Source organism: Bacillus rossius, chromosome 1 (assembly GCF_032445375.1).
Source record: "Bacillus rossius redtenbacheri isolate Brsri chromosome 1, Brsri_v3, whole genome shotgun sequence".
NCBI classification, from domain to species: Eukaryota; Metazoa; Arthropoda; class Insecta; order Phasmatodea; family Bacillidae; genus Bacillus; species Bacillus rossius.
In genome coordinates, this window is record NC_086330.1 from 23,403,354 (window position 1) to 23,427,452 (window position 24,099).

General features: G+C 40.1%; 1 protein-coding gene across 1 annotated transcript; it reads left to right on the top strand.

Moving 5' to 3' along the window:
• The first annotated feature begins 174 nt into the window (after window positions 1-174).
• LOC134533711 (uncharacterized) lies at window positions 175-23,614 on the top strand. The gene is made up of 4 exons (XM_063375386.1): window positions 175-296; window positions 10,538-10,652; window positions 22,646-22,903; window positions 23,564-23,614. The coding sequence occupies exons 1-4, from the start codon at window positions 175-177 to the stop codon at window positions 23,612-23,614; spliced, it is 546 nt and encodes a 181-aa protein (XP_063231456.1).
• The last annotated feature ends 485 nt before the right edge of the window (window positions 23,615-24,099 follow it).

Genomic DNA, 24,099 nt, shown 5'->3' on the forward strand with positions numbered 1-24,099 from the left:
ACGCATATCAGAATTGGCCCCGGACTCGACGGACCTGAGAGGCGTCGTCCTGCGTCCTGCAGGATCACGAGGATGCAGGAGAGCGGGGCGCTGCAGCGCCTCAAAGGCAACTACGCGCTCGCCGAGACGAGGCAGGTGCAGTTCCGCCCCATCGAGCTGGGGGACGTGTGGAACATGCTGCTGTTCCTGGCGGGGGCCCACCTGGCGGCCCTGGGAGCGCTGCTGCTGGAGCTGCTGGCCGCGTGGAGGACTGCTCGCCGCGGGCAGCAACCCCCCCGGCAGCTCGAGTTCCTCGCGTGAGCGTTCCAGCGGAGCTGCCGACCACGTCTGCATCAGCAGCAGCTTGGCTTCTGGGTTGTAGCCGTGTCCTCCTTGGCGAATAGTTCACTGATGTTTCGGTCGACATCATCAGGGAGGAGTGGGCAGTTTCGGATCCAGGATTTTGGTTTGGGAGGGGCTTGACCCATCTGAGGCTAGGCTTTATCAAGGCAAACACTAAAAAAATAGTGGACCCAGATGATTTTGGAGGGGGCTTGAGCCCCTTAGCCCCTCCCCCCCTCCCCCCCTCTGAATCCGCTACTGGGAGTGGGTTAACTGCTCCCTGATGGTGGCGACTGCAATGTCGACCGAACCATCGGCTACAACCCAGAAGCCAAGTAGCTACTTCAGGCATTGGCCGTGAAAGCCTGCGAACATAATTAAAGTTTACATCATTTTAAATCTCCTTGAGTAGAAAGATATATTATGTGATATTGGCTGATCAGATACAACTAGAACTACATACAGTGTGTCCATAACAGACATTGTCCCAGGTACAAATTTTAATACTTATCAACTGGCGTTGCAGAGAGTTGGTTCAGGTTCACAATTAAAAAGTAACTCAAAACGGTTCTAGATAAGCGCACGCGCGAGTATTGCGTTGTTGTTTTCTCCGCTTGCAGCGCCACCTACGCTAAATGGCGACTCCTGAGCGTAATTTCCCCAATTAGTAGAGGGTTAATCTGTAAACTTTATTTGGAATCTGTTTGTACGAGAGTGGTTGAACGTCCCTGACCGTTGTATTGGTCGTAATGGTCGAGACGACAGAGCTCTTTTTCGCTGGCCTCCACGTTCACCTGACATAACGCCATGCGAATTTTCTTTTTCTTTTGGGGCTTTATAAAAGATCATATTTATGTTCCGCTGCTACCTAATGATATGCCAGAGTTGATACACGGAATTTAAGAGGCTGTTGCTGCCATTACTCTGGACTTGTTAACCTAAGTGTGGGAAGAATTGTACCATATGTTGGATGTGTCCCGTATAACTAGAGGTGTACGTGATTAACAGTAGTAAGAAAGACTAGGTTAGTTTACCTTCAATTTTATGTATGACTATCTGCCCGACCCGGCTTCGCACAGCTATACTAATGGAAAAAAATTAAGCCACATCTCCCATTTACAGTAATGGTAAATAAAAAAAATTCAGTGAAAATTTATTACAATGCTGTATAATGTACCGGAGAGAAAATGAATAGCACCGATGGTTTCCCGACTCGTGCACGCAACGTACAACTGATGTACCCGTACTTCGCTACGGCAGTCTACAGGCAGATCACTCTTGCGCCGCTCATTATACATGCCCCTCCTTGTGGGTACGCCACTGCAGCGCGATGCCCGTTGCCATGGAGACGCAGAAGGCATGAACAATGCAAAATCCTGTTCTTATGCAGATAAAGTACCCACTGTTGCCTGGTTATAATTACCCATGGTATCTATCTTTCGGAAAATGTCATCCTGCGTAACATAAGGATAATTACTGTGAAGTTTCAAGTCTGTAAAATATATACAGGATGTAAAGAAAATGGCGGAAAATCTCGCGGATGCAGGTAGCCAGACCAACACCAAGAAGAATGGGTATAGGAACCACCCCTCTGTTGCCAAAAGTATGGGCGCAAAACCACTGTGAATGTAGTGTTGAGGAAACGGTAAAGCGAAGATAAATCAACAACCACAACTAATGAAACGTTAACCTTCCGGATTCAATTAAAATGCATGACAACACGTATGCAGGGAATAAAAGGTGACCACAATTCCATCGCATACGTAGGAAACATGGCGTCGCCTCTGTTACTATGCACGTATTATTGTTCCGTGTACGCCTGTTCTAAGCTATCGTAGTGAATCAATAACAGGAATGACATAAGGAACATAAAAGGTCCTCGTACTTGAACACGCTCAGACAAACCGTTTCTGAGATACAGGCATTCAAAGTCAGATCATTATGACAATGCGGACAGGTAGGCAACACGCGCCGCCTGCACGTGGTGACATGCGTGTGGGGAAAACTAGCGACAGAGGCGACGCCATGTTTCCTACACACACACACACACACACACACACACACACACACACACACACACATACATATATATATATATATATATATATATATATATATATATATATATATATAAAGTCCTTGTCAGAATTGTAACGGGAGAGGAAAATTATTGATGGTCCGAAAAATGAAAATTAATTAAAAATAATAAAAATAATTCTAGTAAAAGAAAAAAAATTAAACACAGAGAGAGAGGGAAAAAATAGTTTAGGTTTGCGATTTAAAGTGAAAAAAAGTATTTAAATACTAATTGAACTCTTATGAGGGTACTGATTGCTTCGTTGTTAATATCACACGGGTGTTTTTTCTTGTATGCGAAAATAAAGAATGATAAGTCATCTAGTGTGTGGCAACAATGTTAATAGGCAATAGGAAATAAACTTCTAGCACCTGCGGCATTGTCAACACACACTTCGTACGTGTACTGCATGTTGTATCTAACCCCCTCCAACGCATTTGATTCTAAATTGGACTTTTAGTAAGAATCCCTAATGTTATTGATAATATAATATAGCCTATAGCCTTCCTCGATAAATGTACTATCCAACACTGAAAGAATTTTTCAAATCGGACCAGTGGTTCCTGAGATTAGCGCGTTCAAACAAACAACCAAACAAACAAACTCTTCAGCTTTATAATATTAGTATAGATTGGCTGCAAATAGTATAAATTCAACTGTTATAATATACCATTGAAACTGGGATATTCTTTTATGGAAATCCTATATTTTCGTCATTTATAATGTCAGCAAAACATTCATTTTCTTCTTTATAACCTTCTGACTTATGTCCATATGCCTTCAGTATGGTTGGGATTTCATTTTGCTTGCCTCGCACATATAATTAGTATTCTGGGTTGTTAATTTTATAGGCTTTGTTATAAATTCATAGTTGTATTTATGTTTACGCTTTTATATGTGCGTTAATTAACGTATCTTCAAAAAACGTAAGTTAACTTTTCTAGCACGAGTATCATATTTTATGAATGTCATTTTAACACATGGAATGTTAATGTGCCTATATATGTAGTTAGTGAGCCATTTTTAATATTTAATTTTTGAATCCTATGAGTATTAACAAGTGTACAATTATCAATTATATGCAACATAATGTTATGTATAAACATTTGCGTGCTTTTGGATGTATTCTGGATTGAGTCAAATAAAAACTTGTGTAAAAAATTATACTCGTGTGTTTACAATAAGGTAGATTTTCCAGAAGGAAACGTCGCATATCCTTGGAATGTGAAGATGAAGAGGATCGTAGTCTTCACGGATATCACCGTCGCTCTAGAAGTGTTATCTTCGAATGGTCGGTCTTTTCTGTAAGTGCAGACTGCGCAAGAGACCGCAGACAAGGATGGCGACGAAGAAATGTGACTAAGGCTACCGACACATGACAGCGCCTTTTGAATGGCTCAAGTCCTCGAGTGACAGCGTGACAGAGCTCTTGCACGCCGCCGACAGTCGGTGGCTGCCTCAAGGTGCAGGATGCTGTTAGCTCTTAGAAATACGTAAATAAGAAACATGTGACTTAGAAGCGCATCAACTAAAATTTGCTAAAATACGGGGTTCTAACTGGTAAGTTTTCCTAAGTTGTGTTTTCTCACTACAAATAAAATATTGTAACTCACGAACACAATAATTTGAAGGAGAAAAAAAATATATATTTATATTAAAACAGGCGAGTGTTCTTTAAACTTCATCACAAGAATTTTTTTCACAAAACAAAAAAAAATATTTAGAGTAGAAAATATATTTACGCTAAGATTATTAGGCTAATGTATTTGGTTGTCAGACATTGCAGCTTAGTATAGAAGAAAACATATAATTCAAAAAATACTGAAGATGTTGTAACGAATATAATATGTGCAATTTTTACAGTTTCGTGGATCGTTTCTTCGATTTCTCCCCCTCCCCACTATCCAAATCCTCCCCCCCCCCCTACTTGTTACATTTATGATGGAATGTTTGTACCTACTATCCACTCTCTGAAATGGTATCACTCTGGAGTAGTATCTATCAGTATCTATAGACTTTGGACTATTATGTAGTGTAGGTATGTTGTTAGTGTGAGAAATATATATTAATTAGTACATAAATATTATGGTGGAGTGTAACATTCATTAACTTTGGTGATATATCGTATTATGAACTTTACAAGACTCAGTATTAAACATCCAAAGATCGAACACAACTCTATGGATTTACTTTATTCTATTTTATTTAACAACATAAAGCACAAACTTAACAGCAACAAACACGCACAATGGTTTAATACACTGTTATCTTGAATAGAATTACTAGTATTAAAATAATATTATATAATTTTGTTATTTAGAAAACAATAATTTGCATATTAATAAAATCAAGAAAATATTGATTCCCTAGCTAAGAAATTACGCAGGTATTCAGTATTTAAAAAATTCAAATGTTTGTTAAAATTGTTCATGAATACATTTAAATAATGTTTGGCACTTGATATCAATTCCTAAATCTCTGGGGTCAAGCAAAATAAAAAATGAAAATTTAATGCTCAGTCAGTTAGAGGCAGAGGTCTTTTAATCACAGTACATTATCTCTGGATTTAGCAATTGACTATTGCAGACTAAATTTCTGATCAAAACTTGCTGAATTTTCCTCTTCGATTCAATCAGACAAAAATAGTTTTATAATTTAAATATAATATAAGTTTAACTCACCCAGAAGATACCCAAATGGCTATGGCCATTTACAAAATCAACCACTTATTTTTATATATTTGAATATCTTCAGATTAATACTTATGCTGCACAAACTAAATATCAGAAATACTTTCAGGCTCTTTTGGCTTTAAAATTAAACAGTATTGAACTCAGATATATGCCAAGTATATCTGTTAAGCCATAATATGGGCCATAATAAGTTATATACATCCTTCCTCCATAATGATAGAAAAGCCCTTTTTTTTATCTCTGCCTCCTGGTTCACTAACACATAATTTTAAAACAATTCCAGCCAATAACATGAGTTAACATACCAATCGAATAGTGCGCCAAACAATCTGACAACCAACTTAACTTAACTGGAGGCTTAAAAAGGTTTTTCCATATCACAGCTAGCACAATATCATCTCTAACATACAAATTACTGCAAATTTGATGACAACAATGAACACATAGTTGTTAAAATACACAGATAAAAGATTGTAAAAAAAACAGGACAGTAAAAGAAAATGCGAAGATATAGAGTTCAAAAAAGAGGTAGGTGTTACAAGTCTGTGTGTAATGTTGTAGGTGTTCCTTTTTTCTCTATGCAGTTTGAATAGAATATTAAAAGTGAAGTTTCATAAAGCATGGTACATTCTTAGCGTGGGGACGGATGAAACGGACATCTTCACTGTCATGTTTAGGTTTGTAAGTTCTCGCAGGAAGTGTCCGGCGCTAAGCGGAGACCTCCAGCTCCCCTCCGCAAGGAAGCGACAGGCTGCTCTGCCCGAGGCCGTCTGGCCGTCCCTGCTTCACTTCCATGTCCCGCGATTCCCTTTACGTCCCGATGTCTCCGCGGCAGCCATTTCGTTCTTTAAACAACCATGTACTTGTCGCAACTATATATATATATTTTAACGTGAAGACGTCTTTACAATTGCTTCCATAGTGGGAGGCAATCCACAAAAACGAATGATAACAAAACCGGGGGATACAGTTTTGTGTTGCAGCTATCTTCTCCATCCAAAATTTAATTACACCGCTGGATAGCTAAAGGATCAAAGAATTCGTTACGCCAAGTGAGGACTGTGACGCATCGCGCGCGCGGTGGACGGGGAGAGTGCCGCCATTTTGAGGTCATTTTGCTGCGTTTCGAGATTTCCATTTAGTATAAATTTTGACTCGGAGAAGTTGCAACATTCTTTTGAGTTTCAATCGTCATCTCTCGTCAAAATATACCGATTTCATATATAAAACATTAGTGTAAAATATTTGCAGTGAATATATATGGTGTTAACGTTTACCAGAAATATCTATGTATCCTGTACGCCATTTGTGTCGTACTTTTCGTATCACAGACCTATGCTTGATAAAGTTGTAACACGCTAACTATTTGCTTACTTGATTTCTTTCCTGAACCCAACGAATGGAAATAGTTGCTATTATAAACAAAACATGGAAACCCGAAGGACTTCTTAGTGTTCAAACATGATTATAACATACATAAAGTAGCGTATTTTATATTTTGTATAGAAAATATTAACTGTTACGTTCACGTATTCACGTACAACACACGACCGTGTCCATAACACAGCCACATCTTTTTTTTTTTTTGGTTTTTCAGTTTTGGGGACACCAAGACAGCTACCGTGTAACTGCATTTCATGTAAAAAAAAGTTTTTGTTCCTGAATAAAATTGTACTTATTGTTTGGCTGGTGCAATTTGCCATAAACCAACCTCCACTGGTACAGGTTCAAAAAAAATTAATTAGAATTTTTATTAGATATATATAAATTTTCACGTGAATTTTAAAATAAGTTCACTTCAGACTTCTTCCACCATGTATATTTTTTTAATGTTGTATTATTAGCAGCTGGGTTTTAAAAAGTTAAAAAAAAACTAAACTTTGAATATTTAATTAATACTCTTTTTTCCCTCGGGATTTGGATCCAAGGGGCTGCACATAAGGCCAACGTTTCACCCTTATGTAACTTGTAAAATTTTGACAGTTATCAAAATTAGTAGCGTAAATATATTTTACTTTGTTTAGGAACACTGACAATCACGTGAAGAAGTTTACAACTGTTGACGGGCGTGGATAAAGTATTCGTATACCGTTGCTACTACTTTTGAGAACCGCCAAATTTGAACAAGTTACTTTTAACCACGCAAATAAACATGAATTATTTTAACCCTCGGGAAAATTCTAGACGCATCTCATTAAAGATGTTTTATTAAGTTAGTAAGCTGAAAATCTAGGGCCAGTATTCCAAGACACAGAAGAAAAGGGTTTAGGTGTTGCATATGCCACACCTGTACCCTAACCGTATTCCTGGTGCACGATAGGACACAGACAGTCCCTTATTTTTAGTGAACGGATGTTGGGGTCCTATCCGTTGCCGATATGTTGCCCAAATTCCGCGCATGCGCAGAGCTCACTTTTTCGTTGATTTAGTCCAGATGGCGAACCCGCGTCTGGCGCCATTAACTCGAATAGTCATTTTTGTGATCATCAGTAATGTACAAAGCGTGTTGGTTTGCCAAATGAGACTTTACGATAGCGAAACTATACTTCAATACATTTTGTACACTTTAGTGGTCATAACAAGAAATAATCGCAACTTAAAAAGTACTTGAGAAAATTATAAAAGCGGTTCTATTATTGTGCAATGGTGCTGCTATCTCTAGTATTTTTTCAGTAACAACTGTATCGATGGTTGCGAAACGTCCGCTATAATGCCTTGAAACCTCTTTCTTGTCTCGCGCAGGACACCGTTTATTAAAACTCTTGCTTATCTGTTCCCTTACTGGGATTCGGTTTTGTACACGTTCTGGAATACGGCCCTCGAGTTACGGTTGTGTCCCAGCAAGGCAGTGCTTATTCACTACCTCACCCGAGCGTCTTTGAATACCGCCCTAGGAGCCCTCGCTAACCGTGATCGCTAAGGCGTCACACTCCAATGAGAAGTAGGGGCAGGGCCGCAACTAGGGGGGGGGGGGGCAAGAGGGGCATACGCCCCGGGCGCAAAGCTGTAGGGGCGCCTAAATCGCTTTCATTGTAATTCCTACTACCTCTGGTAACTGGTAAAAATTTTTTGCATCGAAGTTACAGTAGCACAGAAACTGTTACATGCAGGTATGGAAAAAGCTTAAATAGCACCATTTTTCCGTGGGAGGACCCCCGCTTTATTGGTGTGGTATGTGCAAAAAAAGAGGGGGGGGGGGGGCGCATGAATCCATTCATGCCCCGGGTGCCAGAGACTCTAGTTGCAGCCCTGAGTAGAGATGTATCCCCGAGCGGAATGGATACCTCTTCTTCTGAGTGGGTAGGTAGGAGAGTGAAAGGCAATTACCTAACTACTGCTCACAGAAATATTATTGCTGTTTATTTCACTTAATACGAATGGGGCGTACAACTGGCTACATTCGATATACAAGTTACTCTACAGCATGATTACAACTCTTGTCTTAGACAGTCTTACAACTCGTAGTACAGATCACTGGTACAGGGTGGTCCCCTGTGTCTCTCGTGGACTCTACGTGCTAACTGACGTCCCTGAACCAAAGAAGCCCCTCTGCAGCTTGTGAGTCACTATATATCTGTTTCTGCTACGTCTCGGGCCAGTTGTTCCTTCTGGAAAATTTCGTTTACAGAGTCAAACACAGAACCTTCCGTGGTTACACAAAATCTTCCAGACCGTTTTGTTTTTCTATTGCGTGCTGGGGTCGCTCAAGTTGCCCCGTCAAAGTAAACTACCGAATCATCTTATTTGCACTGAAATCACTCTGTTGTCCGCCTGTACTAACAGACTGTTTACATACCATGGAGCCATAGCTGCTCTGAATCAGAGGCCTCTTGTTTCCCGTGTTACTAGCATTTAAAAAAATATATTAATTATTATACATGTTTGGCAGCTCACAGCAGAGACGCACCAGCTCTTCTGTGAGTGTTCGTGAGTTCCAACCTCGGGTAAAACATTCGCTTGACGGACTGCGCGGCCTACTGGCATCCGGGACATTGATTAGCGTGATAAAATAGAAAAAAATCAAGTGAAGTGAGATTCGCTTCTTAGATCCAAACTCTTCTTATGACTCCATCAATTTATGATCTCCGAGTTGTAACCATGTAGTTAAGAGTCTTCTGTTAACTTAGTGGTCCAGTTACATCAGACCTTTTTTTTATGCAAAACAATGCTGCGTAAAACCTTGCTTTTACATTTACGATTCCCGTTTAGTCATAAAGTAATTTCTTCGATATTTCCCATTTTATAGGAATATGACTTAATATTAAACTGCAAATTTTTCATGCTTTCAATATATTATGCCTACGTGGGAAATTCAATTTTTTTTTAATAATGACAACCACTTCACTGTGACTTTCATTTCGCGCTTCTATGCTGTGTCAAGTGGATGTTAATTCCTGGTTACACGTCCTTGCCGACAGTACTTATGCAGTTTTTGCATACACGCCCGGTACCACGACGCGCCAGGCAGCGTTGCCATTGGTCACCGCATCCGTTCCGAGGAATAACAGCGAAGAAAGAAGATCTTCGGGTAGAAAACCGTGCAGTAACGGACTCCCGGCGCGCTGTGTATTTTGAGGCATCGTTACGACGCTTGAAATACGTTTCATCTCGTTTCGCAGTGACTGCTTCGGCTTGATTGTGGCATCTTTGCTGCCAACTTTGTCGCCGTCTTCGCGGAATGTTGGCGGTACTTTCGGGTCGATACCGCGCCATCAGTTCCGCGTTGTCGCTGGTTCGCGTTACGTTGATGTCGGCGCAGACCCGGGTATTTTGTCTGTCTTGTGGCGCGCGGAGGCTTGCGAGCGTCGAGTATGAAATCGCGTGAGTGTGCGTGCTTGCGTCTTACGCCCCAGGTCGTGCCGAGACGCTCGCGCGACGGGCACTTGGGCGTTCGCTTCGTCGTCCGCGGTCGAGGGGTTGCAGGAGCATGAACACAGGAACCGCGCGCCGACGAGAATGATCCTGAAATACTGTTTTCCGCGCGTCGCACCTTCTTCGCGTGATTATGTTTTATGACACCGTCGCATTTAAAAGACGATATGCCTATTCCCTCAAAAATTAAAACAAATTATTGGTGTTAAAAGTGTTAATTAAAGATAAGTATGAATTTATGAATTAATATACACTGAATGCTCTCACAAATAGCGAAAAGTGCTTTAAAATGACTTTTTTTGTATATAATGCGCAAGATTGGCTACAAAAAATTCAATGTTAAATAATTCATTTTTAAAATAAAGCACGTAAGAACAGTGTTACTTTTTTTTTTGTAGCATAGTTTTTGTAAGTACCATATCAGCCGTGAACCTGTTTGTTTGAAAACTTAACCCTCGTCCATAATTCTCCCAGTTCACCCCAATGGTTGAACGATGATGTAGTGTGGAGATGCACGCCACGGGAGCATCACGTGAGCCCGTACGGTGCGACGCCGGAGACCGGCGGTACGCAGGAGGGGTGCGCGGGGGGATGGCAGCTGCGTGACAGGACACCAGCGCAAGATGGCGGCCGACTGGACCTGGCAGTGGCAGTCGTACCGCTGCTCCCGGCCCAGGTTCCTGGTTCTGGTGAGTGGCGGCGCTCTCGCACGGGAAGCCTACAACTCACGTAGTTTCGGTTCCCTGCAAGAATTTCCGAAGATTTCCGAAGTTTTGCGTTTTGGTATTAACGCCACTTCAGCCGCTAAATCAGAAGTTTCCAATGAAAACAAGCATGTTGTGACTGACCTGACCTAACCTAACCTAACCCTTCGATTTTTTTAATTTCAATTTTTGAGATAAATCCGAAGTTGCACGAACGTGGTAGGGAACCGAAACTACGTGAGTTGTAGGCTTCCCCTCTCGCACACGCCCGTCCGAACAGGTGGCAACACCCACAACATTGCGCCAATTGTGCTTAAATACGATTTTACCGTGGTTGACAAGTATGGATTTGTATGTACCTACGTTCTTTAGGATGATTCTTGCGACGGCCAAGCAAAGATGAATACACAAAACACACAGAAAAAATAGCCAAAATCAGCCGGATGTTACAATGATAAATGTACGGACAGCACATGTAATCCCGCGGGAGAAATTGGAATGACATCACGGCACAGACTATCACAGTAGGCTGACGAAACAAAACTGTAAATATAGACCGTCTACTAAATTTATACAACACAGGCGATACTAAACAGATAATCTTGGACAACACTCCGAAATTGCAGCGGCGCACATGAGAACTCGGTTTTAAAAATTAAAAAAAAAAATTAAAAATGTGAGCGAGTCATTTAGTAGTCGCTAGTGATGTGTAAACATCTAACCCCGGTAAAGAGCAAATTCCGTGTGCTCTCATGTTTTTAATGTTGCAAATAACCTTAGAATACGAAAATCGGACAAAATTTTTTACATGGAATTTTAAATAATGCCGAGCGTGATAAATATGCTGACAAATGAAATATTCGCTTTCCAAATACCAAAATTTCTGGATGCGAATCACACACACACACACACATACTTCCTGCGGCCGCCGGCCGGTAGAATTTGCTGCCTGAATCGTAAACGTTGCTTGCCAACATCACGCGCGGATATCAGCTCTAAAAAGACAGAAATTGTAAACTATTATAAACGGCTCCGATAAAAGCGAATAAGACTTGAAAAATTCCTAAAACCCGGCTTTGGGACCTGATTTTCGACAAGGAAATATTTTAAAATACTGCCCATCTTGTTAAAATTTACTAAACCGTTTATACTTTAAAGTTTCCGCACGCGTTGGAGGTTATATTTCTATGGCGTTACAAAGATTTAACCTGAAACATTTTGAACCAACAATTATAAAACTAAATATATGTTTGTAAATACTTCCTACAAACAAACCTCAACCTTATTGAGTTGATTTAACATTATCATTGCATAATATAATATTAGTATTATAAAAGAAGAAGAAAATCATGTGGCGAGGTTTGAACCACGTCAAAAATTCGCCTTGGAGCTTTACAGTCGGTACTCTACCGCTGTGCTACCAAGCCTATTAAGACATTGCAAGGAAATGTGTATTATAATCAGTATAATGCCAGATTTCATACGTATTTAAAAACTTGTAATTAATGTTTACCGAATATATCCCAGGAACATTGTCGTTGTGTTGTCAGAATATCCTTTGTTGTGAACCTAAACATATTAGCTCTCGGAATACGGCATTTGGCAGGAGTGGTTTCGTGAATGGACCGGAAATCGAACGAACGGAAATGTGTAACCACGGAGCCGAAGTCGTCAAGATGGCGGACCCACGTGTAGCAACATAAACAAGCATAAATAACTTTCGTAAACCTTAGTTAGGGGACATACCAACCGTATTGGTGAGTCAAATGAAACTTAATGATAGTCCAGCCAATGTACCGGGTGTCCCGCAGACACGTCACATACCATCAGCTGGTCATAGAGCCACTTCGGGCAGTGTCCGTGCATCAAGGTCCATGCAAGAAGCCCAGCACTTAAACTGGGCGCTCTGGAAGTCAGCATCTGGAAAACAAAACTGCTGAAATTCACTGCGTGTGAGATAATGTATAATATACCCATTGCATGGTGTAGTTTCCGTTGAGTTAGCAGCAAACTAATAACAGGAGTTGTAGGTCTTAATGTACATGGCCAGTAATATAGTGCTGAAAAGTGTTAAAAAGACACAGAGTATACCATTACTATGAAATTTTTTTATCAAAATTATATAAATTTATACAAGAATGGGAGTATTTTATTAAAACATTTAATTTAGGTAAAAATTCATAAAATAAAATTACATATTTTCGTATAATGAAAAAATTAAAAGGAAAATAGAAAAAATAAGAGTATTAAAATAGTATAGCTATTTCAAAGATCTTTAAAATATTTGTCAATCGTTTATCATCAGTTTGTTAAGTACAGGAACATAATTAATTTTTAATGATAAAAATTGTGTTCGTTTTATGACGTCATAAAAATGGTTCTTAAAAACCACCTATGTTTATACTAAAGTTAATATTATACTTGACATACATCACATTTCAGGAAGATGTGTAACAAGTCTGTAGGAAGTTCAGGAAAAACAACGCTATTTGAAAACTACTCAAAATATCCGAGTAGGGTCATTGTATTCGTTGAGGGCATGAAATTACTTCTGATTTCGGCGGATTAGGTTTTTAAATTCTTTAGAAGAGTTAAAATGGCTAAAAAGGAGTGTCTTCAGGGTACCGGTACGGATTCTTGAATGCACTTAGGGACTTGCGTTACACCTTCATTTCTATTCAATATAAATGTTATGGTCACCACTCAAGTTTCACAGTTGTCTTGTACACGACGAGAAAACTGCGCGCCATTTCACAGCCTTGAGCATAGAGGCGACACCGCGCTAGAAGCACCAGCGAGCGGCGCGCTTATCATCCCGCCTCACTAACACACATACACGCCCTTTTAAGGTGAGACACGCGTGGTGGCCAATCAAATGTATCGCCCCTTTACATTCACTGAGAGGTGATGCTGTGTAGAAATAGTCACGGACTGTTCATGTGAAATGAGGTAGTTCACCCTTAGAGTACTAGCCTCGTGCATTTTCTCAGGCAATATACAAAATGTATAATATTCTCTTTATTTTTTATGTAAACCTAGGTCAGCGAACAATTTCAAGCACATAACTGTGCTAATGAACGTATTTACTTAAGTCGGTTCACATGCAGTGTGTTTTTATTCGTCGCGAAAACTTGCTAAAATCTTCCATTCATTTTTTTTAACTATATGAAAGATGTATCAGTTCGGCACATGTAATGCAATATATATATATATATATATATATATATATATATATATATATATATTCCAAAAATAAGTGCAAATCAAGCGAAAAGACTTTCTGTAAAATTTATTTTTTAATAGCCTTTTTTTAAACGTTTACTGTATGTTTTTCTTCAATAATATAGAGAACAATGACTTAATATTTGTCATGTTTCAACCGAGAAAAAAAGATAAGAACATAATTTTACACTGACCATGTAAAAACATTACATAAAGTATTACATGTGCTTTTAAAAATTACCTTCAAACACTTTTATGTTAACTTGTTTGATTTTTATACCTATTTTTCTTTCTTCTGAAATCAGTATTTTTTTAACAAATTGACTTAGTATTTACATATACATATATACAGTTTAGTTTACATATACATATTTACAGTTTAGTATTTACATATACATATTTACAAATATCTTCATTTTACCATCAGCTGCCAAAAGTAAATGACTAACCAAACTACAGTATACGCTTGGAATAGCATCCTGTCGGTGTTAAGAAAACTGCAGATTGTCGCTCTACTCTCTGGCTCTGGGGTAGAGCGCCTGCCTTGTGACTTGTAGGACCCGGGTTCGCGCCCCGGCTCCTCCAAGGCGGATTGCCTCAGGCAGATGGCGGCATTTGTCTGAAGGAATACAATCCCTTGCAACAAGTCAGGCTACCAAAGAGACGGTGGGTGGAGACAAAAAAATTTCAGGGTGGCTTCCAAATGGGGAGCCCTAGAAAAGAAACGGGCTCCCCATTTGGCCATCCAGGGGTTTCTCCGGGGTCGAGGAGTTTTGTAAAGAAAATTTTTTTTTACTAGATTAATGAGTCACACGTAGGATTGTGTATATTATGTATGTGAATGTATACATTACCAAAAGTTTGATTAATATCTAGAAAGAAATGTTGCAAATAAATTTTTTGCTACCCATTATTAACTTCTTACAAAAATTTCGTTGCGTGACCTTTACGAAAAGCCAGTTTCCAATTACGCCAAAAGTACCCTCGTCTGTCATTGGAGTGTGTTGTGGTTTAGGTGTCCTGAGTTCATCTATGATAAGGTACATAATCCCGATATTATTTGTTCCATGTGATTTGATAGTTCTCAATGTAAAATGGTTCATAGAAATCATGCATGTTATTAGTGCCAAATTATAATGTAAATTTGACTGTTGGTTCATAAATATAATCCGGTCAATTCAACTGTCACACACAGCTATTCCTCCACGTTTAGCTCGCGTAGCTGCATCAACTACGATTGAAAAGTCATTCATGTTTGATGTATCAGGATGATGCATTACAGAAAAAAATACGTGACGCCCACTTGAAGAATAGTGTTATCAGGCCGTATACTGCTGCGTTTTTTTTAATAGTACACAATTACATTACCAAAAACACCTTTTGCTACAACTTAATGCAAGTGGTCGACATTATGTCAATACTGCATTTCATAATATGTATGTTTAGTTTATTTTAAAATAATTGAAACTAGATAACGTCTTTGTTATTTGTTTTCTGCACGTGACAGTTCGCCATACAACATAGGTACCAATGTCATTCAAACAATTTAGTTGCCGAGGAAAGCCTTTTAACCCTGACCCTTATGAGATTCGAACAATTGGAATCCATCGGCCGAAATGCGTGAATAATTGAAGGTGACCTTTAAGAAAACACGCACCATTGTAGGAGGAAGCCTGAGATTCACTGAACCCCGATCACGTACGAATTTGAAGCGGCGGGAATTTTTTTTTTTTTTTTTATGAATTGCATATATAGGTGAACGCTTTTAAGAGTTTTTAAATGTCTCTGACGGAACATGATCAACCGTAAATGTTTGCGAGTGTTGATTTCCATTTTACTTACCTACGTAGACGAAAGATAACCTACCGTAAATTGTTTTATATTTAACATGCCTAACCAACAGTTAATTATACTTACGATCAGCAAGAATAGTCTAACGAAAACATCAGGTTTTTTTCATACATAACCAACCGTTAATTATAGTTACGATCAGCTAGAATAGTCTAACGAAAACATCAGGTTTTTTTCATGCCTAACCAACCGTTAATTATACTTACGATCAGCTAGAATAATCTAAACGAGAACATCAGGTTTTTTTTCATGCCTAACCAACCGTTAATTATACTTACGATCAGCTATAATAGTCAAACTAAAACATCAACTATTTTCATACCTAACCAGAAATGTTGTACAGCAGCAGGAGCCAGCTCCGGGGGTCAGTGAGTACCGAGGACTGGTAAGGCCGAGGAGGGGAAGGGGAGGAGACGGGCGATCGACCGCCAGGGGCGCCGGTGTCTCGGGTCGGGCGGCCCGCCAGTGCTGGCGCGCGCGTGATGGCGGCGTGATGCACGCCTCCACGCCCATGTCGTGGGTGTGGGAGCGCTTCAGGAGCACGTTCCGCGGGGCCCCCGACCAGGACTGCCCGCGCGCCGACCAGGTACCTCCAGGGCCCAGGCTTCCAGGTGGCCGTCCCCCACTAGCAGCAGTTAACTGCTACCCCTGAACAACCCAGGCCCGTCGACCTCACTGGCTCTAGCCGTGCCGGGGGTCGTCGCGAGATCGCACCCTCACCGCATGAGCGAGACTCTTCGGCAACTTCTCATGAGGCTTTTCGTCTGCCTCACTTCGACGACGTCGTTATCGGTTCACGTCTACGGCAAGGTCTTTGAACATGGACAAACAAACAAAAAAAATTTGTTATCTGTAAAGTCGGTTTACGGACGATAGTTTGACGTGACAATGTCATAACAAAACATCGATGAAATGATTGCATTCTTTTATGAATAAAATTGAATCATTTTTTATTGAATCATTACTATTTTGTATGGATGCAAAGAAGGAGTGAAATGAAATCTACAATTTAATTGATAAAATTTACTTTTATTTGCACTCATTAATTCAAATATGTTTATTACTTTAACGAAGAGATTATTTTAACTATAACTTTTATACATGTTTGCTATTTAACTTCTTCCAATCTGTGTTATTCTGTTTAAGGATAGGACGATGATAGGAAAAGTAGGAAACGAATGGGAGTGTTTCAAGTTTAATGTGCCTCGAAAAAGTCAAATAGATGGTTGTTCCAATCGAATGGAAGAGAGATAGATGCGGCGCAAGCGTACAATGGGCGTAACGGGACAAAGCGTAACGGGACAATGAGACATCCTTTTTCGTGCGTGCAGCCGGCGTTCATCGATTTATTAGACGTTGTCAAGTCAAAAAAAAATAATATCGCTGGTAGAGAATATTCGGTTGTTATACATACACCCTTCTGGCAATTAAAAATATCTGCAAGGAACCGATCGTCCCAGCATTTCCTGGGACCGCATCTGGACGGTGTGTGGACTAGCGCTCCAGAGGACCCGAGTAATAAAACGTAGCCAGAGGGACCTCTCTATCGCGCAAGCAAATTCACGTATTATCATTTAGCAATTAATCTCATAGTACAAAACTCGGGCAAGAAATTTATAGTAGAATTCTTTAAAATGATGCCGAGCGTGATAAATACACGCTGATAGTGTTTTCAATTCTAATTATGGATACGAAATACACGTAGTTTCCGCATCCTATGCTATAATTCGCTGCCGGAGCAGCTACCTCGACTATCGGATCAAATCATTTGCAGACGGAAATAACATTAATACATGAATACGAATTCGTGAGACTTTTGACTAAATAACAAAGTATTAATAATTAATGAATATAAAATGTTAATTTTTTTTTCTGAGGCAAAATCGTTATTTAAATTTTTTATGTGTGAAAGTTGTAGTTGTTAAATCTACTACACCCTGGGATTTCAGTGAGCAAACTATGAAGGAAACTTGCTCACAAACTTCCATTCCAAGCCCTTGGACGGAGTGCTGTCGGGGGTCCTCGTGTGGCGCGCTGAGGTTCCCCAGTCTCCAGGCATACTTCACTGGCGTCTCGTGTATCCGTGTCTAGTGATACCTCGCTGCTGGCGAGACTGTAGGCCCAAATGTATCAGGATTCTCCAGTCTCCACTCTAGTTTTATTTTTGACGTCACAACGTCTAATAAATCGATGAACGCCGGCTGCACGCACGAAAAAGTGCCCCGTTACGCTCATTGTTCCGTTACGCTGTGTTCCGTTACGCTCATTTTTCCGTTACGCTGTCGGCGAGTACAGTAATAATAGGTTATGTGTTACAATTGACTTAAAAATTATGGTGATTCTTATCATTGATGATAGATATTTGATTACAGTTAATTTATATGAAAACTTGTTCATAATTATATTTAAACTTTATAGCTAAACGCCAGTTTTTAAAATTAATTACAAGTCATCTACACGTGAACTGTTTCGTCGACTGTTTATAAAGTGAAGTGAAAAGTTAATGTGGTTTTCATTGCTTATTACAACAACAATTTCGGCAATAAAGGTTAATTATTCTTGCATTTTAAAAATCTGATTACTTGTATAATTCCAAGTATTTGTTCTTTTATTATTAAAATAAGAATGATTCAATTTTATTCATAAAACTATGCAATCATTTCATCAATGTTTTGTTATGACGTCACGTTAAACTATCGTCCGTAAACCGACTTTACACACAACCATTTTTTTTTTGTAAATGTAATCGGAATACTCATGTTAACTGACAGATATTTGTACAACTTTGTCACTACAAAACAGTGATAGCAGTAATACTGGGTTCAGATTCGTACCCGTACTTGGTGTTGTTCCTGAATAGCTTTCCAGCACTAACTGCGCTTTTAATAAGCGTAATAAAATAAAGTCAAATTATTGAATATTTAATAAACTTTTCCATGGTTTAAACAATTATGCTTGAACGAAAAATCAATTTTCGTAAAAAATTAGTTTTTCAGTATGCAAAAATTACCATATCCATGTGTTTTACAAAGTTACAATATCTTTTTTTTTTTTTTTTAGTATTACAAACTAAGTATTTTTTGGCAACTCGTTTCCAAAGATTTTTTTTCCCTGTGTGGCTCCGAACGCGAGTGCAGTGTTTTACCACTACGCCACAAGGATTCAGAGGAGTGTTGGAGGAATATGGAACGAAAACGTTTGTGGAACTACGGTTAGATACCTGTCAAAGTTCGCGCGCTCAATAACTTGTTCACGAGACACTTCGAGTCTCTTCTACAGTCTGAGCGCCGACAGTTTTGTGTGATACTGGGTTTGGCCTAAGGCTCGAGGTCTCTAGAAAAAGACGGTGTTGACTGAACACTGACAGAAGGCATGTATGTGGAGGGGGAAACGGAATCACCCGGGGGAAACCCACAGGCCACGACAACGTCCGCTATGTTTCCCACTCGCGGAAACTCCCCGTAATCTAACCTGGATCGCCTTGGTGGGAGGCGAGTTAATTGAACCCTACTTTTTTTCTCCCCAATTATTTTTGAAAACTATTTTTAATACTAACTAATATACGCTGTACTCCGATCGCTTGGAGCAGGCTCCAAGGGTTCCCTAGCCCGATGCGGAGTCGACTTATGTAGTGAGCGACGACACAGCTCCGGTACTAGCCTGGATAGCTAACAGAGGTTGGATAGGCCTCCACCGGACCACGGGTTCACTGGGTGTTTTGAGGGGTCCCAGCGTGATGTGGGAGATCGGGGAAGGCGCCAGCAGTGCTGATAAAGTCTCAGGTCTCAGGACACAGCCAGCTGTCTGGTCAGCTGAGTGCGGTAGAGGGGCTGAGGAGGCGACTATGCTGGGTTGGTGGCCCCAGCCGCTGGTCGGTGCCGAAGCTCCAACACCCTCCCGATCAAACAACAGGGAGCGATCACCCACAGTTCTGTCTTAGTAAAAGCTCTGGAATGTCAAATTTAAGAGAACTGGAAGTTACTCCCACCCTACCCTATTAGGGCGAATATGTGGGAGGGGAACGCGAGTACGCCGGCCGTAAGGTCGGAATAATCTGTACTCGATTCTTCTGCTCCGGCGGTTTTACTATTTGCTGTGGAGTTCTCCAGGGTGCGCGAGGCGAATTACCTCTGGCACGATCACGGAAGTAATACAAATTCTGGAATCACATAGCGTGACGGACGCGACAAGAATAAGTTAAATTTCTAACCAATCACGTTCAACACATCTGATAAGTCAGCGCGACCAAATTCGCGGACGCGACGGATTCTTTCGGATTAGAAAGATTTCCTATATTCGTCGTGGCGCGGGCGCCACGTTACTGGAAATACTGTCAGAATTATGTTTACGAAAAAGGTTTCGACTGGTGCGTCGGTAATAGTAATATTATTGTGATTTTTTTCCAATTAATAATTTACATTCGAATTAATTATGTCCATTAAAATATTTATTGAGGGATATCGTATGTTTAGTGTTTATGTCATGGCAAGAGACAATTTATTTATAACTTGTTATTTATAAATTGTTTTATAAATATCGCAGGTTTTCCGGTCACTGTCTAAAGTGACTTGGCTTCTAGGTTAGACGCGGATACAAGCCAGAAGCCAAGCAACTATATTTGTTCTGTTGGTTCTATTTAAATCACCTACAAAAACAAGGGCGTATATATGTGGGGAGATGGTGGGAGGAGGAATATCCCCACGTATTTAAAAAAAAAAAAATTCTTCAGCAAATGGAAATAATTTGAAAGCAAACAGCGGAAAAAGTTGTTCTATCTGCCCCCCCCCCCCCCCCCCGGTACCTCCTCCAGAAAAATTAAATTAAATTTTGTGTATGCTCCTGTGCAAACACGCTAAATTATATAGCCAAAATTATTTAAGGAAGCACCCCGTTAAGGATGTAATATCCTAATTTTTTTTCTATTATCTCGTGTTTTTGCTCATTATTTTAAGTATAATCATAAAATGACCATTGTTAATTATTTATAAATTTAATATATGTTCATTTAATAGTTTACATAAATTTAAAGGCCACATTATATTCTAACCCTTGAATTGACTAACAACATGTAATAGTGTTAAATACGGTTTATATTGATTGTTTGTTTGTAGCCTTTGACATATACTTATAACTTAATTTTTTCATAAAATTATAACTCAATGAAAAAATTGTATTTCCCAAAACCATGAAAAACTCATGTTTTTAGGATTTTTGGAAACCCATTTTTTTAAATTGATCTATGGATGATATACCTACAAAATATTAAGTAATTCTTGACGAATGCTTCACACAAACGATTAATTTAAAACTGAATACATCACGAATGCATTTTCTTAGTACATTCTACAGTTTACATAAAAAAATTGCCCGTAAATGTCTAAAAAAAATTAATAAATACTTAATTAATTTTGTAAAACCTTTTAAAACAATCAACAAAAGATAACGAAGTTATAATTTTTTAACATTTAATATTGGAAATGAGCAAAAACACTAAATAATGGAAGCTACATAATTTAGAATATTACCCCGTTAAAGGGCCCGCCTAGTCAAGGATGTATTTTTATTAGTAAGGTGGGTTGATAGGAGCGACGCTAGATGGTGCTTCTAGCGTGGTATCGCCTCTAAGAGCATGGTTGTGGACCGTCGCCCAGTCTTCTCGTCGTTTGTAGGACAACTATGGGTTTTGAACGGTACCCATAACATTAGATGGCGGAGAAATTAAAATAAAAGTGTAATGCAAGTCCTTTGGGGGGTTTCAAAAATCTGTACCGGGCGTTTCATGCCTGAAAATTATTCTGATAACACGAGTGTTAGACATTTTCACTTTTCTAAAAAAAAAATACAGTACAAAATGAAATACGGAAACAGAACTGCACATCCGCCCTCAAGGGTTTTTATTTTTTTTTTTACACAGACACCACTCTGACAGCGGGAGCAGTTTTAAGATCGTGTATGTTGTTTCTTGTAAAGGTCTGCATGACGCATGTGTGCGCGGGTAGCAGGGACCTAACTATACTAGTTTCCACCCGGGGCAAGAACTCATCTTCTCTCCCCCCCAAACTCTTTTTTTTTCAAACCAACCCAACCATAAAACTTTCCGGACAGCACCTCATATCACCAACATATATCAATTCCACTTTTGCAAGTAATTTTATACAACTTATATGGTAAAAACAAAGTATTTATTTGCTTTCATTTAATTTTTGAATACTTCGCAAGGTGGATAGTACGCGGAATATACTACCAATTTTTTTTAAATTTTAACAATATGTGTATGTATCTTTCAATACAAATAATTTATTCCATCTGTCCTACAAACATTTTTGTTCTAGCACTACGATCACCAAGCAAGGAAGATGCATTGAGTCGCAACTCAATGCTATAAATAACGCTCTTATTTTCTTTGTAAATCGGCGAACTGTGCGGTATCCATCGGCAACCTAGCAACCTAAACGTCGTTAACTTTTCGAAAGAAAAAGTTGGGTAGGCCTACCTTGAGTTTTTTGCTGGGAATATTCACCATAAATATTTCAGAGCATCTATTTTACAATGCGGAACAACCAAAACACTATGTTAAAGTGCTTTAGATTTAGTTTCCAAACTAAAAAAAAAAAAAAAAATTCTACATAACCGCAAAGTTTGGAGTGTTGAAAATCATAACTTCAGTTCCAAATGCAAAAAAAAAAAAAAAAATACACACGTGCACACGGCAGCCATGCTAGCGAGATATTTCAACATTGTAAAAATATTTTCCCAAAATATAATATTTTTCAGTTCCGTTAATTCTGAGCTACGAATGTTTGTAAAATAACTTTTATATACATCCAAGTCATTATGTTTTAAGAAAATGTCGGTTGCTTGATGCTGGCGTGTAGAGAGATGGCGGGAGATGGCGCGATGCGCAGAGACCGAGCCGCGCGCAGCCGGGCGCCAAGCAGCTGGAAGAAGGGGTGACCACGTGCCCCGCCTGCCAGGTGACCATCCACCACCAGCAGGGCGCGGGGCCCAGCCCGCGGGCCGCCTGCCCCTTCTGCGGCCAGCCCTACTCGCCCTGCTCGCCGCAGCAGCGCGCGAGCCCCAGCGACCGGCCCCTGGGGGTGGGGGTGGGCGCCGGCCGCGTGCGAGGCGACCCCTCGGGCGCCTGCTTCCGGCTGCCCGCCATCGTGAGTGCGTCGCTCCCGCCCTTCCCTTACCGTCACTAATGCTCCACACCTTTGAATATATAAACTGTATAGAAGTCGCGAGGGATAGGATTTACTCTACGTTTTTCAGGAGCGTATGATGAGCAGCTTGGGAACTTCACCGCTGCAGTGCGCTGCCGTAACGCCCTGTATCGTCTTAGGTTGTTATTTACACGTTAGAGCGCAGCACTGTCGCCCGCTGTCATTCCCCGCACCCCCCATCAATCATTCACTGCAGCTCAAGGTCGTTCAACGGGAGGGGGAAGGGGTGTTTGAAGAGTTCGACACTTGTCCGCTAGGGACCACCACAAGTCGATGCCCTAGAGATGGTGGCGATTGCGGCGGTGAATTAACCAACTACCTCAAACCGTATTAGAAATTTTAACCTGGGCTGGCGACTTCTATACAGTATATATATTCAAAGTCTATACGTCACCAACACCAGCACTCGAGCCACGTCACTCGTGTTCGGAGTACCTTTAGCTAATAACGCATGCGTCATTGTTCAAGTCATCTTATTTCAATAGTTGCATTACTAAATCGTGATCCCATTATGGCGCCGTGGGCGGCAGACAAGATTGCGTCTATGTGAGCGGCGCTCTATGGCTGAGACGGGCCTCGCGCGGCGATGCTCTATGGCAGGGCGCGGCCCTGGCCTCCGGCACGCGACCTGTTGGCGGCAGATCGAACTAGCACGCACGCGACCGCTCCTCTCGCGTCGCTGGCTGCCGACAGGTGGCACGCGTGCAGTCTCTGTTTCACTCACCATGTTTGTCTTCCAAAAAAAAGGGGGAGGTGGTTATAAATTCCTAATGTTTTAAGCAGAAATATTTTGAACATGGACTCATAACAGCACACATATTCACGTTACTCAACAATCAAACAAAAAGGTTTTAGTATTAAATACTTACCTGACTTTTATTTTTCAAATAAAAAAGAATGTGTTGCATACAACTGGCAGTTATTGAAACATTGAAACTACACATAAAATTTAATATTTCAAACTTAAATCAGCCGTATAAATTGTCTGTCCTACATAAAAACCAAACGCTGGATTGCGAATTCAAAGTTAAGCTGGGTTTACGATTGAAAGTTAAGAATTATCAATCAAGAATTAGCCGTGTACTTAACATATGGCTCTATCTGTATGTACTAGTGAAATGATTTACGATTGTCGT

Bases quoted from the DNA above. Each gene is read 5' to 3' on its own strand.
- LOC134533711 (XM_063375386.1), top strand. From the start codon at position 175: ATGCTGCTGTTCCTGGCGGGGGCCCACCTGGCGGCCCTGGGAGCGCTG. The intron at 297-10,537 runs GTGAGCGTTCCA...GGCGGTACGCAG, and splicing joins CGGCAGCTCGAGTTCCTCGC to GAGGGGTGCGCGGGGGGATG. The intron at 22,904-23,563 runs GTGAGTGCGTCG...GCTCTATGGCAG, and splicing joins GCTTCCGGCTGCCCGCCATC to GGCGCGGCCCTGGCCTCCGG.